We start from the raw sequence: 18,558 nt of genomic DNA, 5'->3' as shown, positions 1-18,558 counted from the left end.
CAAGTTACATCACTTCCTGTCATATGACCTGTAGGTGAGGGTGAAAGGCAAGGACGTGTCCTTTGCGCTGAAGGTCATCAAGAAGAAGCATGTGGTGGACAACAGGCAGCAAGAGCACATCCACTCCGAGAGGAGGATCCTGGCTGAGGCGCGATCGCCGTTTGTCGTCAAGTCAGTCCTACTTCTTTCTCTTTGCGCTTCCTGGAAAACATCCTGGAGATGTTTTGGATAGCTCCTTGACAATTGGAAACTGTAGCTACGCCTTCAGTCCACCAGATGGCGACTAAGACCGATAGATGACTCACACCTCAGGTGGGCGGTAATACTGTCTGCGCACGTCAGAGAAGCACGTGGATAGGTGCAAACTGACAAAAAAACGTGTAAGGAAACATTTGGAGGTGATATCCTTGAAGCTTGATGAAATATCAGGACATCTTCGAGTTGACCCACAAAACCCCTGAGCGTCTCGACGCTATTGCTATTCCGTGCACACTGATGGGTAAATCGGTTTAGGCCAAATATTGGAAAGAAATGTACTTCATGTTAAATCTGATGATATTTTTTCAAATATGTTGGAGGGAAGTCCACAATGGTAGACTTTGAAAAACGAGTGATTCTATTACACGCTAAACATTTCGTAGTCCATCTGTGCTGCAACGTTCCACTCAAACAGAAACTGTCTTCTTTGTGCGGTTCCTCTGTTCCAGACTGTACAGAACATTCCGGGATAACAAGTACGTGTACATGCTGCTGGAGGCGTGTCTGGGAGGAGAAGTTTGGAGTCTGCTCAGAGACAGGTCGGCCTGATTTTGGCGGCTAATGGAGATGGTGTGGACCATCTTCTAACAAGACTTCTGTGGTCCTCAGGGGGAGTTTCGACGAGCCCACAGCCAAGTTCTGTGTGGGCTGCGTCACCGAGGCCTTCGACTACCTGCATCGCAAGGGAATCCTCTACCGAGACTTGAAGCCGGAGAATCTCATGTTGGACTCTGAGGGCTACGTCAAACTGGTGAGTGGACCACCAGAAGAAGACACCACCACCAGGACTTTTGTTGTTTTCATTGGATCATTCTTTGTCTCGCTCCCAGGTGGACTTCGGCTTTGCCAAGAAGATCCGGAGTGGCCAGAAGACCTGGACCTTCTGCGGGACCCCCGAGTATGTGGCCCCGGAGGTCATTCTCAACAAGGGCCACAACTTGAGCGTGGACTTCTGGTCACTGGGAATCCTGGTCTTTGAGCTCCTCACTGGCAGGTGTGTGTGCTTCTAGAGGGTTCCTTGACACGAAAGAAGTTAACCATCACTTCCTGCCCGCAGCCCGCCATTCACAGGAAGTGACCAGATGATGACGTACACCTTCATCCTGAAGGGGATTGAGAAGATGGACTTTCCCAAGAAGATCACCAAGAGGCCTGATGACCTCATACGCAAGCTGTGCAGGTGCGACAAGTTAGAAAGTGCTAGAGGATCCAATGTAGGCTAGAGTTTTTGGAAACTGGAAACTGAAAATTTGGCCAGGTGTTTTTTGAGAGCAGATACAAGAAAATGTGCAGTAGAAGATGAGGAAACAATGGAAGGTAGTTAGGTTGTCCATCATCTTGAAGGATCCTACAGACCTTCTTCTTGATGGGTTTCCACAGGAGAAATCCGTCGGAGCGACTGGGCAACCTAAAAAGTGGACTCAGTGACATCAAGAAGCACAGGTTTGATGGTCTCCACTGGAATTTGATTCATATTTTTAAGTCCAAGTTTAAGTGCTAACAAACGTGTCTACAGGTGGTTCAACGGCTTCAACTGGGCGGGGCTAAAGGCCAGGACACTCGCGTCACCGCTAAAGAGAAACGTAACCAAAAAACTTTCATTTCATCAATGGTGAAGTTGGAAAAAGTCAATTTCGATTGCTGTCCTATGATTGGTTCTGTTGTGTTAAGGTGTGCGGTCCGACTGATCACAGCCACTTTGATGTTTATCCTGTGGATGAGGACTTTCCTCCGGACGAGCTCTCCGGCTGGGACATGGACTTCTGAGCTCTTCCGAGGTCCTTCAAGTGGACACGGTGAAGATGAAAAGTCTGGATGGTGTTTCTCCATGAAGCTAGCAGACAGGCTTTCTTCTTGTTTCTGCTGATGAAACCGAACCTCAGAAGAGCAAAGGAGACCCACCAGAATACCAGCATGCGGTTACCTGTGCAATCACGGAACCACCGAGGGGAAGGAGAAGGTCAGTTTTGATGTGAAGAGCAACAATTTCAATGATGCTTTTATGTGTAAAAAAACTTGTTGCTCATTTGTGTTCTGTTATTTCTGTTACATCCTAAATATGAAACAGCAGTTTTTAAGTGAAACGCTGGTAAGAAACATAGAACCATGAATATTATTGTTCATATTCAGACATCAGTACAGGCGGTCCTCGTGTATGACGTTTTCATGTTACTGCGTTTTGTGTTCTGACCTTTTAGTTCCAATGTTTTGTGTTATGAAATTTTATCTTACGCCGTTCCGTGTTACAACGTTTCGTGTTCCTGTTTTGTGTTCCGACCTTTTTGTTTCGGGGTTTTGTGTTGTGACATTCAGTGTCACGGTGTTTTGTGTTCCGTTTTGTGTTCCAACATATTTTTGTTTCCTGTTACAACATTTTGTGTTACAACGTTTCATGTTACGACGTTTCCTGTTACAGAATTTCAGGTTCTGTTTTCAGGTTTCGACATTTTCGTCCCGATGTTTCATGTTATGGCATTTTGTGTTACGAAGTTTCACATTACAACATTTTGTGTTACATCATTTCATGTTACAGCATTTTGTGTCACAAGTTTTCACGTTATGACGTTCACCCTTGCAATGTTCAGGTTGCAACATTTCATGTTAAGGCATTTCATGTTGCAATGTTCAATGTTACAACACTGTGTGTTACAATACTTGTTACACTTACAAAACTTGTTACAAGCTCTGTTTTTGGGTTCCGACATTTTAGTTCCGATGTTTTGTGTTATGACATTTTGTGTTAAGACATTCCGTGTTGTTTCTTCTTCTGACATTTTAGTTCCAGTGTTTCATGTTTTGACATTTCGTGTTACAAGTGTTTGTTACGACGTTTCATGTTACACCATTTCATGTTATGACATTTTGTGTAACAACGTTTCATGTTACAACATTTTCTTCATTTTGTGTTTTGACGCTGCGTATTACGTCTTGTGTTCCGACGTTTTAGTTATGATGTATCGTCTTACGACATTTTCATGTAATGGCGTTTCATGTTACGATGTTCAGGTTCTGTTTTGTGTTCTGACATTTTGTGTTACACTGTTTCGTGTTACAATGTTTTGTGTTTCGTTTCATGTTCTGACCTTTTAGTTGCGATGTTTCGTGTTATGACATTTTCTGTTACGTCGTTTCATGTAATGCCGTTTCGTGTTCCAACGTTCAGGTTCTGTTTTGTGCGCCAACATTTTGTGTTACGCCGTTTCGTGTTACAGCGTTCCGTGTTACAATATTTTGTGTTACGCCGTTTCGTGTTACAGCGTTCCGTGTTACAATATTTTGTGTTCCGTTTTATGTTCTGACCTTTTACTTGCGATGTTTTGCGTTATGACAGTTTCTGTTACGTGATTTCATCTAACGGCGTTCCGTGTTGTGTTTCCTTTAATTCCAATTCCAATTCTGATGTGTTATGACATTCTGTGTTGCGGTGTAGCTTGTTTTGTTTTGTGTACCTTTCAGTTCCGATTTTTTGGGTTACGACATTTTGTGTTACGGCGTTTCGTGTTACAACACTCTGTGTTACAGGTTCCGTTTTGTGTTCCGACCTTTTAGTTTTAATGTTTCATCTTATGACATTTTGTGTGACGGTAATCCATGTTACAACGTTTTGTGTGTCGCCCTTTTAGTTTCAATGTTTTCTGTTGACACTTTGTGTTACGCTGTTTCTTGTTACGGAGTTTTGGGGTTACAACACACTCCCATACTAAGGAAGGACAACGACACTTGTGTTCTTTTTCGTGAACGTCTTTCCCTTTCATCGTGTCTGCCGAGCATGAAGCAGACAGGTTGCAGTGTGTCAAAAAAAGGAAAGTGAAAAATGAAATTACCCCTCGTCAGACAGAGGACCTTCTGTACATTTTTAAAAAGTGCCTGTTTTAAAAGAAAAAAATGACAGTAGCAGTCAAAAGTTTGGAGACACTTTCTCATTGTCCACAATGAGAAAGAGTCTTCAAACTTTTGCCAGGTACTTAAATGGGACTCTATTGTGTAGAAAATGTGTAAAATAATGAGTGTATAATAGTTAATTAGTTAAAAAGTTCCATGTAATAAATGATGACTTACTTTTATTGTGTTATTTACGAGTGCAACAAAACACACAAGCTACAACTTAGCACGTCACATTTAGCGTACTTTTATTCATGTCTTTGAATGCTGTGAGTGGAAGGCAGCCATTACTGATAGTGGGGGGGGGGCACATGTCCATTGTTTTTAAAGCCACGCCCCCTCCCTCCCTTCCTGACCACATCCCCTCCACAAGATAGACAAAATAAATAGGAGCATATTTCCATATACAAATATACTTTATGACGCTTATTGTACAAGCAAGCTAACATTTACACAAAATTAAAAAAAACAAACCTTCTAGGACATGCAGCGCTAAGATGAGCAAAAAACATGTAAAAAAAAATATATCAAAGTTATGAAAAAAAACACATTTGACACAAAATAAATGTCTCTTATTTGAAATATACTTTTTTTTTTTAGAATTAACACTAATTATTCTTCTTTACAAACTGATCCAGAGTCAGTCCGCTTGAAAAGGCAAGGTGACAGAATAAACAATAACAATGTACAAAAAAACACATACACGGAAGACGCTTGTGTTTGGTCTGCATAAATAGTTTTGGTTCTCAGCTCTAAAAAATAAAAAAATAAAATAACCTGAGGAAATGTGTGTGTCTGGTTGCTATGGTAACCTCACCAATTAAAAAAAAAAAACTAAACAAATGTACATCATACATCAGCAATGAAAGTCAAAAACGATCAAGGAAAAGCTCATTTGTCCTAGATTTTTTTAAATGAATTTTAATAATAAAAAAACAAAAAAATAAATAAATTTCGAGATACATGCTTTTCCATAGAGATACCGTACACTGTGAACCAGGGGTGTCCAAACTTCTTCCACTAAAAGAAAAAATGTAAGATAACAAGGCAAATTTTTATTTTTATTTTTGTTAACAGGCAAAAAATAAATCCAGCGTAGATATGCTCAGAAAAAACAGTCCTCTGTGTACATTTTTTGCTCATTTGGCCATTTTTTGCTGTTTTATTTTTGGGTTTAATTGTATTTTTAAAATAAGTCATGGGCCAAAAAACATGAATGGCCCCTAGGCTGTACCTTGGACACCCGTGTCTTACATAATTTTTAGTTTCACAATTGATTAAAAAAAAAAAAACACCCAGGATGCATTGGGGGAAGTTGGAAAAATCCGTTTCGGGAAAATGTTGAATTTTTGTGCTTCCAACGACACAGGGACCAAAAAAGTGTTCCTGTTATCACATTTCGTGTAACGGCGTTTCATGTTACGACCTTTTAGTTCAGATAGTTCAGATGTTTCGTATTACAACATACTGTGTTTCTGCGTATCGTGTTACGACACTCTGTTGCAACATTTCGTTTTCCAGCCTTTTAGTTCTGATGTTTTGTGTTACGACACTTTGTGTTACAGTCTTTCATGTTATGGTGTTTCATGTTACAACGTCTTGTGTTACAACGCTTGGTGTTACGTTTCTAGTTCTGTTTTGTGTTCTGACCTTTTAGTTCCAATGTTACGTATTACGACATTTTGTGTTACGACATCCTGTGTTACAACATTTGTGTTCTGTTTCGTTTTTCAACCTTTTAGTTCCAATTTTTTGTGTTATGAAATGTTGCGTTATGTGGTTTCACGTTATGGCATTTCATGTTACAATGTTTCATGTTACATCATTTTGTGTTACAACATTTCGGGTTCTGTCTCATGTTCCAACTTTCTATTTCCCATGTTTCATGTTCCGACATTTTGTGTTTCAATGTTTTGTGTTACAACACTCGGTGTTCCAACGTTTTGTGTTCCGACCTTGTAGTTACGGTGTTTTGTGTTATGACATTTTGTGTTTTGGTGTTTCGTGTCATGACACTCTGTTACAACGTTTCGTGTTGTCTTTCGTGTTACACCCATTAACTTCCGATGTTTTGTGTGATGACATTTTGTGTTACATAGTTTTATGTTATGGTGTTTCATGTTACAGTGTTTCATGTTACAACGTTCCGTGTTACAACGTTTCGGGTTCTGTCTCATGTTCCAACTTTCTATTTCCCATCTTTCATGGTACGACATTTTGTGTTTCAATGTTTTGTGTTACAACACTTGGTGTTCCAACATTTTGTGTTCCGACCTTTTACTTCCGATGTTTTGTGTTATGACATTTTGTGTTACGGGGGTTCATGTTATGGCATTTCATGGTACAATGTTTCGTGTTACAATGTTTCATGTTGCAGTGTTTTGTGTTACAACCTCTCAGGTTCTGTTTCATGTTCCAACCTTTTAGTTCCAGTGTTTCATGTTATGACATTTTGTGTTTCTGTGTTTTGTGTTACAAGACTCAGTGCGCCAACGTTTCGTGTTCCAACCTTTTAATGCCGATGTTTCATGTTATGACAGTTTGTGTTACAGGGGTTCATGTAAATGCATTTCATGTTACAACGTTTTGTGTTATGACGCTTGGTGTTCCAACGTTTCGAGTTCTGTTTCGTGTTCTGACCTTTTCGGCGTTTCGCGTTAAAACACTCTGTGTTGTGTTCCAACGTTTCGTGTTCAGACCTTACTGATGTTTTGTGTTGTGATATTTTGTGTTACGGTGTTTCATGTTATGGCATTTCATGTTACAACGTTTCAGGTTCTGTTTCATGTTCCAACCTTTTAGTTAAAATTTTTTGTACTAAGACATTTTGTGTTCCGGCGTTTCGTTACGACACTCAGTGTTACGTTTTGTGTTCCGAGCTTTTAGTTCCAATGTTTCGCATTACGACATTTTGCAGTTTACCCTTCTGTGTTACAACACTCGGTGTTACAACGTTTCTTGTTCCGATGTTTTGTGTTATGGCATTTTATGTTGCAACATTTCATGGTACGACGCTTGATGTTATGTTATGTGTTCCGACCTTTTAGTTTCGATGTTTCGTGTTGTGACATTTTGTGTTCTGGTTTTTGTTCCGAACTTTTTGTTCCAATGTTTTGTATTATGTCATTTTGTGTTACGTGTAACGACACTCTGCGTTACAACGTTTCGTGTTTTACTTTTGTGTTCCGTCCATTAACCTCCGATCTTTTGTGTTATGGCATTTTGTGTTACGGGGCTTCACGTTGTGACATTTCATATTACAACGTTTTGTGTTATGACGCTTGGTGTTACAATATTTTGGGTTCTGTTTTGTGTTCTGACATTTTAGTTCCAATGTTTCATATTACTTCATTTTGTGTTGTGGCGTTTTGTGTTATGACACTTGTGTTACAACATTACGTCTTCCGACCTTTGATTTGCCATTTTGTGTTACGGGGTTTCATGCTGTGGCATTTCATGCTACAACGTTTCATGTTGCGATGCTCTGTCTTACAACATTTTGGATTCTGACCTTTTCGTTCCAATGTCCCGTATTACGACATTTTGTGTTTGGGCGGTTCGTGTTACGACACCTGATGTTACAACATTTCGTGTTCTGTTTTGTGTTCCGACCTTGTAGTTACGGTGTTTTGTGTTATGACATTTTGTGTTTTGGTGTTTCGTGTCACGACACTCTGTTACAACGTTTCGTGTTGTCTTTCGTGTTACAACCATTAACTTCCGGTGTTTTGTGTGATGACATTTTGTGTTACAGGGTTTTATGTTATGGCGTTTCATGTTACAGCGTTCCGAGTTACAACTTTTCAGGTTCGGTTTCCTGTTCGGACCTTTTGGTTCCAATGTTCCCTATTATGACATTTTGTGTTTCTGCGTTTTGTGTTACGACACTCGACGTTCCGTTTTGTGTTCTGAACTTTTAGTTTCGACATTCGACAGTTATGACATTTTTTTGTTTCATGTTATGGCATTTCATGTTACAACATTTCATGTTGCAACGTTTCGTGTCGTGTTTTGTGTTCCGACATTTTGTTTAGCTTTGGAATCCATGATTGTTGGTTGGGACTTAAGCAGAAGAGGAAGAGGTGGCGTAGCTGTGGAGGAGGAGCACGCCCCCTTGAGGCGTCAGTTCAAACTGAAGCAACATCAGCGTTCATCCAAAAGTCTTTCCTTCAGCGTTCCTCCTCGTGCTTCACAACCAGCGAAGTTGTGATGTTCCATCGCAGCCCCGCCCCCAGATTTGACCCGCTCCTTCCTGCCAGAGTTTCCATGGCGACAGGAGGCAGGAGGGTGGGGAATGTGTGGGGGCGGCGGCGGTGTACAAAGAGAACTATCGGCACGCGCACGAGTCCACCGTCATGTTGGGGTAGACCTTCAGGACCACGTTCTTGTCCTCGTCGAAGAAGAGGATGCTGAGCGACGACATCTTCTCCGGGACGCAGCACGGCTCCGGGATGCCCGGGACCACGCCCACCGCCCGCACGATGCTCTGGATGGTTGCGTGGTTTGACGGCTTTAGAGCCTGGAAAGAAAAAGGAGCACAAAGAACGTTAGCTGGCTTTTTCCTTGGCTGCGGCTTTTTCTGTTTTTCTTCTACGAGAAGGAAGAGCGCCGCACGGTGGCGTAGTGGTTAGCATGTTGGCCGCACAGTCAGGCGATCGGGAAGATCTGGCTTCAAATCTCCGTTGGGCATTTCTGTGTGGAGTTTGCATGTTCTCCCCGTGTGTGTGTGGGTTTTCTCCTGGTACTCCGGTTTCCTCCCACATTCCAAAAACATGCATGTTAGCTTCATTGGAGACTCTAAATTGTCCATAGGTATGAATGTGAGTGTGAATGCTTGTTTGTCTATATGTGCCCTGTGATTGGCTGGCCACCAGTCCAGGGTGTACCCCGAAGTCAGCTGGGATAGGCTCCAGCATACCCCCACAACCCTAGTGAGGATAAGCGACATAGAGGATGGACATGATCTATTAACAACATAATCTATTATAAAAATATATATATTATTTTTATTTTATGTTATAAATTAACCATTAACAACATAATACTATGTATGGTTTAATATTTTTCATTTTTAATTTAATTTATAATTTGTTTATTTATTTTTATTTATATATCATGCAGAAATACATATTTTCACTAGTATACATATTATACATGAATAAATATTACTATATATTTTATAATTATATAATAAACTAAATAAAATCAACAGTCATATAATAAAAGCCACAGTTTGGCCCTGGTACGGATCATTTCTATTTCCATGGTTTACTATGGGAACAATGATTACTTTTTAATAAGTAACTTTTTTTGTAGTAGTAGTTGATTAAACCACAGCATCCTAACAAAACTGATTGGAAAGTATACTGTTGCACTCTAAATTAGGTGAATACATGTAAAAAAAAAAAGATAATATATATTATTATTATGCGTACATTGAGATTTTATTAAAAAAATAATTCACAATGACAGTTGAACAATTTCCTGTTTTAAAATAATTATAAATGTTTCACATATAACTATTAATATATATAATGCATAATTTATGAGTAAATATATATATTTTGATATATATAATATATATATCAAATATAATACACAATAAATATATCATTTAATTTTGAGCAAATGCATCACAGCCGTTTAATTCTGCCCCCTAGCGGCTGTGAACAGCATCGCGCACATCATTTCAGGAAACATGCTGTCATCTGCAGTTTGACCACTAGAGGGACTCCTTTCCCCATGACAAGACTTTGTGTTCATTCTTTTTGGAACTTAGCTATGAAACTTAACCGAGGCCAGATGAAGGTGCTGAAGGAGGAACCCACCCGTTACATTTTGGTGCTAATCCGGTCGCTTTGGTGACATCGGTCGGTCAAAACCAAACTTTACCCCGCAAGGACGACGACAATATGTTGTTTTTGTCTGATGTTGTCTGTGTTCCTGTCAGGATACGTTGGCGTCGCTTGGCATTAGCTACATTAGCATGTGTGATGGGAGGCGGGAAGACTGCAGGCAGGCTGGAAGACGCCTGTGTGTGTGAAGGATACAGTAAGTATAAATGTCAGGAAATACAGTATATTAGAGGTACATCCGGCATTAAAGGTGGTGTGTGAGGTGGTGGTAGCATTTCCGCACCTTACAGCCATGCACAAAATGTATCAAAATGGTCCCTTTAATTTTTACATTATATTATACATTTAATTTAGCCTGCATTTAATTAAAAAAAATATATATATATATATATATTTACGCATTAATTTTTTACATTTTTTTATTAATTTCAAAATGTATTTTTTTTTTTAAATAAGACAATGTAGACTGTGTACATTGTCTACATGGTCTAAAACTTTTCTACCAAGGGCACAGAAAAATTAAAACATTTAAATTCATTTTTTAAATAACATATATATATATATATATATATATAAATTATTTTGGAATTTTATTTTAAAACATTTATTTTAAATAAATAAATAAAAATAAAATGTATCTACATTGGATTAGTTTTAGCATGATGCATACATCATGTTGCACGCAGCATGATGTGATGCATCATGATGCATAACGTATATATATATCTACATTGTCTTATTTAAAAAAACATTTTGAAATTAATTTTAAAAATGTAAAAAATAATTATATATATATATATATGGGCCCACAATTTAAACAATTTCAAGTATTTATTTGTTTATTTTTACATAATTTGGGCTTCCAGCTCATTAAACCCACGACAACAGGAATTCCAAAAATTAGAATACTGTGAAGAAATCAGCCCAAATTTTGCAGGGCATGAATGTTTTAAACTGAGTGTCACACACTAATCATCTACTAAAGTCACCTGCACAGGCTTCCCCAGGTGTCATTAAATTGCTTCAGTTTGGTTCAATTGTCTCAGTTGGGTTCAATATGGGGAAGACTGCAGACATGACAACTGGCCAGAAGACCATCATTGATACCCTCCATAGGATGGGTAAGCCACAAAAGTTCATAGCTAAGGAGGCTGGTTGTTCACAGAGTGCTGTGTCCAAGCATATCAATGGAAAGTCTAGAGGAAGGGCAAAATGTGGCAGGAGAAGATGCACCAGCAAAGGAGATGACCGTGGGCTTCAGCGGATTATCAAACAGGGAAGATTCAAGAATCTGGCAGAGATCCAGAAAGAGTGGAATGAGGCATTCAGACGCATCCGGGAGATGGGCTACAACTGTCGGGTTCCTCGGGTCAAGCCACTTGTGAACCTGAGCCAACGTAGGAAGCGTCTCCACTGGGCCAAGGAGAAGAAGGACTGGACTGTTGGCCAGTGGTCCAAGGTCCTCTTTTCCCATGAAAGTAAAGCGTGCCTTTCATTTGGGAATCAAGGTCCAAGGGTTTGGAGGAAGACGGGTGAGGAGCAGAACCCAAGCTGCCTGAGGTCCAGTGTGAAATATCCACAGTCCGTCATGATTTGGGGTGCAATGTCCGGTGCAGGTGTTGGTAAACTCTGCTTTCTTAAATCCAAGGTCACCGCAACAGTCTACCAGAATGTTTTAGAGGACTTCATGATTCCTTCTGCTGAGGATCTGTATGGAGATGCAGATTTCATCTTCCAGCAGGACCTGGCCCCTGCCCATACCGCCAGAAGCACCAAAACCTGGTTTGATGCCCATGCCATCACAGTGCTTGACTGGCCAGCCAACTCAGCGGACCTAAACCCCATTGAGAATCTATGGGGTATTCTCAAGAGGAACATGAGGGGCACCAGACCCAACAACAAAGAAGAGCTGACAGCAAGCATCAAGGAAATCTGGGCTTCCATAACTCCCAGGCAATGCCACAGGCTGATTGCTTCAATGCCACGTGGCATCGAGGCAGTGATTAAGGCAAAGGGATTCCCAACCAAGTATTGAAGATTGACATATCGTTTTGAAAGTACCATATTTTGATTGATTTGATGTGATCCTAATTTCTTTCTTTTTTTTCCTGCAAAAACTGAGAAGTAAATGGTGATTTCTTCACAGTATTCTAATTTTTTGAATTCCTGTTTTGGTGGGTTTAATGAGCTGGAAGCCCAAATTATGTAAAAATAAACAAATAAATACTTGAAATCGTTTAAATTGTGGGCCCTGAATCTATAATCTATGAAAGTTTAACTTTTTGAATGGAATTATGGAAATTAAACAACTTTTCCATGACTCTCATTTTTTGGAAAGGGTCTGTATATGTTTGTTTGTGTGTGCAATTATTTTGGGCCATTTTAGATGTTCAATACGAGTTACTTGGAAGTCTACAAAGTGAAAGTGTAACTCCAGACCAGAAGACCTGTCTGGATGAGTTCCAGTTGGTCCAGGGGTCTTACCTTGGCCATGGGGAACTGGCAGGACCCCGAGCAGTAGAAGGCGTCAAAAGACTTTGGTGATATAATCCACTCGCTCCAGCCGATGTCGGCAAAGTCCACCTTCAGGTAACGGCGTGCGCAGTTCCTGGGCTGGTTCCACTGCTTCTTCCGGGCCTTCTTGATGGTGTGCTCGTCAAACTGCAGCAGGGGCATCTTGTGCCGCTGGTTCTTGCGGGTCTTTTTGCGAGGCCGCCGGGCCTGCTTGCTTTCCAAAGGCTCGTACGGGCTGGTCTCGTCCCAGCCGGCGGTCTCGTACGGGTACTCGGGTCCCGGCAGCTCGTTGTTCTGCAGAGGGAGCAGAACGTTCACGGAGCGCTTGTGTCTGGACCGTTGTTGCTGTTTTTGTTGCTGTTGTTGTTGATCGGTGCCATTTCGCCCCCTGAGGCCCACTTTGTTCAAAACGGAGCCCTCGTCTCCAGACGGGGGCTGCCTCCTGAGGGCGGCAACCACGCTCTCTGGCTCAGAGATGGCCGAGTCGTTGGCGTAGACCAGGATGTAGGGTGAGCGGTCCGCCAGGAGCTCCTTCCAGGGTCGGGACCCCCTCGAGGCCACCTCGATGCCGATGAGGAGCTGGTGGTGCTGCTTGGCCTGGTTGACCACGCGAGTCACGTCCTTCCACTGCCAGGAGATGAAGTCCCTGTAGTGCGTGGACGCATTGATGCGGAACTGGCCCAGAGTCCTCATCCTGTCCCCCTCGGGGGCAAAGCTCCAGATGACCACGTGCACGTGGCTGTGCCGGCGGGGGCCGTGGCGGGCGCATCCTTGGGACCTGGAACAGGTCTGGCTGATGTTCTGGAGGTCCCCGATGTAGTAGTGTAACGTGGCCGACAGCACGTCCTCCGACTTGGTGAGCGAGGTCAGGTTGAAGATCTGCAGCTGCTTCTTGTTGATGACACCTGCAAGCGGCAACGCGTTACTACATGCACGACCTGTGACACGTTACTTACTACATGCACGACCTGTGACACGTTACTTACTACACTGAGGACCTGTGACATGTTACTTACTACATGCATGACCTGTGACGCGTTATTTACTACATGCACAACTTGTGACGCGTTACTTACTACACCGAAGGACTGCGACACGTTACGTACTACATGAACGGCCTCCAACACACATGACCTGCGACACACAGCACCTGCAACACTCTGCCTGCAACATGTGACCTACTACATGCAGGACCTGCCAGCCTTCCTCTAAACCTGAACTCCTGTTCACATGAAGGCTGGGGTCATTGTGAGGAAATTATTTAGCAAAAATCAAACCTTATTTGTGCACGGTTGACCAATTTTTGTTTTCTTACAAGTAGGAACAACAACAAAAAATCTTTCTTTGCAGCTTTTCTTTTCCTATCAGAGTGAAAGAGTTTAGATTGTAATTAAATAACACATTTAACACTTCATGATGACTTTCATTGTCTGATAAATTTGTACGCCACTGAAAATGACGAGGAAAAACACAATACATTTTTTTGTATTCAATAAAAGAGCACATTTTTACTTTGCAAATGCAGAAGGAGGTGTACCTAATGAAGTGGCCGGCGGGTGCATGTCCTGTCACTTCCAACAGGGGGCAGTATAACCCAACAAACACGGATGGAAGCCGCGGTACAACTTTAATCACTGGCGGCTAAATAAATAAATAAATCATAAAAACGGAAATAAAAGTAAAAATATAAAAAATAATTTCAAAAATGACAATTTAAACAAATAAAAATTAAAGTAAAAACCAAAATAAAAGTAACAATAACATTTAAATAAAAATGTTAAAACATGAATATAAAAATATGAAATTTAATATGAAAACAAAACTAAAATTAAGACACTTAAAAGATATATGTGACATTATCACTCAAAAATAAAAATGGAAATAAAATTTAAAATATAATTATTAATAAAGGAAACAATTTTAAAAAATCAAATGAAAATGAAATTTAATATGAAAATTAAAAATGAAGTTGAAAGTTATACGTGACATTGTCACTCAAAAAGTTGCCAGAAAAATGGAAATACAAGTAAAAATATAATTAATAATTTAAAACAACAGTAAAAAAATGCAAATAAAAATTTTAATGAAAATACAATGAAGCCAGTTGAAGGTTATATGTGACGTTATTGCACAAAAAGTTGCCAAAAAATGGAAATAAAAGGAAAACTATAATTAATAATAAAAAAACCCAAAATATAAATAAAAGTACAAATAACAATTTAAATAAAAATAAAAAAAATGGAATATAAAAATGAAGCAAGTTGAAAGCAACACAGTTTTTGTTGCGTTGCAGGGAAACAATGCAGATGTGACGTTATAGATGCTTAAAAGATGTTCAAAAGACGAAAGCAGCACGACAGAGAGCGGGTTTCCGGCTAAAGGTGAAGTTCTGGTGCTGGTTCTGGTACTCGGCCACCCTTCAAGGAGCAACAGGTGGATTTCTCCAGCTTCTCCACATTTAACGAAGCACACCTTTAGGACGCTGGTCCACTTTTACACAGTTTCAGGTCAGATGTTCCACATTTAAGGTTTGCTGTACTCACCCCAGTGCGCCTTGAAGCTGCGCACGGTGTTCCCGTCCTTGAAGGCGAAGCCGGCCGTGTTGTACTTGTCGTAGAGCATGTGCATGTGCTCCGTCACAGTGTCCTGGGCCAGCCGATCCCGGTCCCCCGGGTCCAGCTGCCTCCTCCCCCCGGCGTGCGTAACATCCACCTCCGCTCTCAGCATGGCGCAGAATCCCAGGCGCGCGGCGCAGGTCCAAACGGAGAGCAGAACCAGGAGAGCCATGCCGGGCCCGAAGCAGCAAAGACAGCGAGAAAGACTAGAAGCGTCCCGGAAGAACCCAGAAGTGGACTCTAACCGCACCTGAGGAGGAGTTCGGAACCATCACCTTTGACACTGGGACAGGAAGGTGGGCCGCCAAGAACTGGGGATCCAAAAATGTAAAAAAATAAAAACATCCAAAAAGTGGTCCAAAGAGGTCCAGAAACACCCACAGGCTCGGTTCGGTTTCCCAGCGGCTCCAAAATGATTTGAGGAGCAGCCTGCAGTCCGTCCCGCGTCTCAGCTTTCATTGCAGCTCAAGCATGTTGAGCTCCGTATTATAAGGCTTGTGGGACCAGCTGGGTATTCCTCACACACACACACACACACACGCACACGCGCGCACACGCGCGCGCCGGCGCACACACCCACACACGCGCACACACAGAGTTTCTTGTTCACTTTAATGCACAAAAACTACAAAAAAGCAGCTCATTCCTCAAGTCAGTGACATTCCTGATGAATCAAATATAATTCCGTGTTTAAAGTGCAACCACAGACACCCCCTCCCCACACACACACTTCTATAAACCTCCCACACACACACACACACGCACCCACACACCATCCAGCTTGCGTGCGTGCGTGCGTGTGTGTGTGAGAAGCAGCTTATTGTCAGCATTAAAGGCTCGCCTCCTATTTATTGGACGTGAATGGCGTTAAGTACACACATCCTGTACCATCCGGATGCTGTACTGTGCACTGTGCAACCCCCACCCAACCACACCCACCCACCCACCCCAAAAACCAGCCCATGCACACCCCCCCACTGCCACTGGCTTGCTCTTTCAGGGGCACCCGGTAGGAAATGATGAAGGTCTTTCTCCGCCCGTCGACATCTGATTGCAATAATTCCAACATGCTAACATGCTAGGTACCCTCACAACGGGGGCGGGCCCACAACTGTGCTCCATTCCACAACACTTCTTGGGTTACAGAACCCCACCTTCCCCCCCAAAAAGTCTCAAAAGTCGCTCATGGCTTGAGAATTCCACAAGCGTCGTCACCACTTCTTCAGAAAGAAAGATGGAATCCCTCAAGGAGCCGCGCTTGGCTCACTGCCCTTCTAAAATTTTTTTTAAAAGACCAATTCAAGCGCAATTTGGAAAAACACACACTTTAATGTCCTGCAAAACCTCTTTTCTTTGTTTTTTATTCCAAATAAATACAAGGATGAGTGTCCAGGAGTGGAAACACAGCCAGGAAGTAAACGCGTTCGCTGCTTTGGACCTTCCGCTGCTTCTTTATGCACTTATATGAGGACTGGCTTCTAAAAATGACAAATTCGACCACAATCTTTAGGAAAAATATCACTTTAAAGTCCTTAAAGTTCGTCTTTTTCTTTGGATTTTTTTGCACGCATCAAAGGAGGACGAACGGATGAACATCAACAGCACATTCTAAAAAATATCACCTTAAAAGAAAAGTACAAAAAATATATATACAAAATATTAACAGAAAAAAGTTGAAGAAGTTGAGAATAAAAAATAACGTCATTTTAGTAGCATAAGGTTGAAAAAAACTTTTTTTTAAAGTTTTAAATATTATCAAAAGCAAACAAAACAACAAATAAAGTTGTAATTCTTGGGAAATTAGGTTGCACAAAAAAGTTATAATAAAATATTACGGGAATAAAGTCATAATTACGTGAAAAAAAATGTATTTAAATTTATAATTTATTACATTGATTTTAATAAAACAGCTGTAATATTACGAGAATAAACTTGTAATATTACGAGGGAAAAATAACATCATTTTAGCAGCATAGGGTTGAAATATTCAAGAAAAAAAAAAATTAAGTCATAATATAAAAAACAAACAAAAAAACACGTATTTTTTGAAAAAATTGGTTGCAGAAAAAGTTAAAATATTATAGGAATAAAGTCATAATTCCGAGAAAATTTAATTGAAAATAATAAAATAATTTAATTAAAAAATAATTCAAAACAATTTTAATTTATAGTTTATTAAATTTAATTGAAAAAAACAGCAAAAATGAAAAGAAAAACAGCTGCAATATTGTGAGAATAAACTTGTAATATTATGAGGAATATTATGAGGAAAAAGTTCTAATACTATGGGAAAAAAGTCATTATATTACGGGAAGAAATGTACAAAAATTATCTAAGAAGAAAGTTGAAATATTTTGAAAAAAAACAAACAACAGAAGAAATGACAAAAAAGCTGCATATTAAAAAATAAATTATGTTTTTTATTTAAAAACAAACAAAAATAAAATAAAATTGTAGTTTTTGGAAAATTATGTTGCAGAAAAAGTAATATGTAATATCACGGGATTGAAGTCAAGAAGAAAATTTACCAAAATAATAAAAAAATAAAGTTGAAGTAGTTGGGAAAAAAACAACCTTTTAAATGTATATAATTTATTAAGCAAAATTCAAACAAGAGCAGACATGATAAAAAACAGCTGAAATATTACAAGAATAAATAACATTTTAACAGCATAGGGTTGAAATATTAAAGAAAACATTGTTTTTTTTTGTGTGTGTTTTTTTTTTAAGTCGTAATATGAGAAACAAACCAAACCAAAATTTGTTTTAATTTTTAGAAAATTAAGTTGTGGAAGAAGTTATAATATTATGGGAATAAAGTCATCATATTATGAGAAAGAAATTTACAAACATTATTCAAGAAGAAAGTTGAAATATTTGGATAATTAAAAAAAAACACAATAGCTGAAATAAAAAAAAACAGCTGTATTTTTATGAGAATCAACTGGTAATGTTAACTGGAAAAATAATGTAATTTTAGTAGCATACAGTTGAAATATTAAAGAAGGAAAATGTTTTTTAACAAAAAAAAGAGAAACAAACAAAACAAAATGTTTTAGTAATTTTTGAAAAATTTGGTTGTGTAAAAAGTTATGATATTATGGGAATAAAGTCAGAATAATATGAGAAGAACATTTTGAAAAATAATTTTAAAAGAAAGTTGAAATATTTGGAAAAAAACCCAACAACAGCAGATATGAAAAAAAACAGCTGTAATTTTACAAAAATAAAGTTATATTCTAGTGAGAAAAAAGTTGCAATTTTAAGAAAAATTATGTCATTTTAGCAGCGTATGCCTGAAAAAAAAAAACATTTTGTTTTTGATTTTTTTAAGTCGTAATATGAGAAACAAACAAAACCAAAAAATGTAATTTTTGGAAAATTGGGTGGCGGAAAAAGTGCTAATGGGAAGTGTTATGGGAATAAAGTCCTAA

The 18,558-nt window shown here is 39.6% G+C and overlaps 2 protein-coding genes across 7 annotated transcripts in view; one reads left to right on the top strand and one right to left on the bottom strand.

Moving 5' to 3' along the window:
- Positions 1–18,558, top strand: part of prkg2 (protein kinase cGMP-dependent 2) — a 30,637-nt gene that overhangs the window by 9,003 nt on the left and 3,076 nt on the right. For 4 of the 6 annotated variants that reach the window (XM_054773064.1, XM_054773063.1, XM_054773066.1 and 1 more), the window contains 8 exons: positions 35–171; positions 708–797; positions 868–1,009; positions 1,089–1,252; positions 1,316–1,438; positions 1,639–1,701; positions 1,775–1,841; positions 1,930–10,489. In XM_054773064.1, the coding sequence (XP_054629039.1) occupies positions 35–171; positions 708–797; positions 868–1,009; positions 1,089–1,252; positions 1,316–1,438; positions 1,639–1,701; positions 1,775–1,841; positions 1,930–2,025 (882 nt within the window). In that variant the 3' untranslated portion in view covers positions 2,026–10,489. Of the gene's footprint in view, positions 1–34; positions 172–707; positions 798–867; positions 1,010–1,088; positions 1,253–1,315; positions 1,439–1,638; positions 1,702–1,774; positions 1,842–1,929; positions 10,490–18,558 lie in introns of those variants that run through there. The other 2 variants (XR_008570012.1, XR_008570011.1) reach the window with 2 other exon arrangements.
- bmp3 (bone morphogenetic protein 3) lies at positions 7,279–15,988 on the bottom strand. The gene is made up of 3 exons (XM_054773067.1): positions 15,053–15,988; positions 12,480–13,414; positions 7,279–8,659 (listed from the first exon to the last, which is right to left on the bottom strand). The coding sequence occupies exons 1-3, from the start codon at positions 15,294–15,296 to the stop codon at positions 8,468–8,470; spliced, it is 1,371 nt and encodes a 456-aa protein (XP_054629042.1). The 5' UTR covers positions 15,297–15,988; the 3' UTR covers positions 7,279–8,467.

This window comes from Dunckerocampus dactyliophorus, chromosome 4 (genome assembly GCF_027744805.1).
Source record: "Dunckerocampus dactyliophorus isolate RoL2022-P2 chromosome 4, RoL_Ddac_1.1, whole genome shotgun sequence".
Lineage (NCBI taxonomy): Eukaryota > Metazoa > Chordata > Actinopteri > Syngnathiformes > Syngnathidae > Dunckerocampus > Dunckerocampus dactyliophorus.
This window is presented reverse-complemented; position numbering and strand designations above follow the sequence as displayed.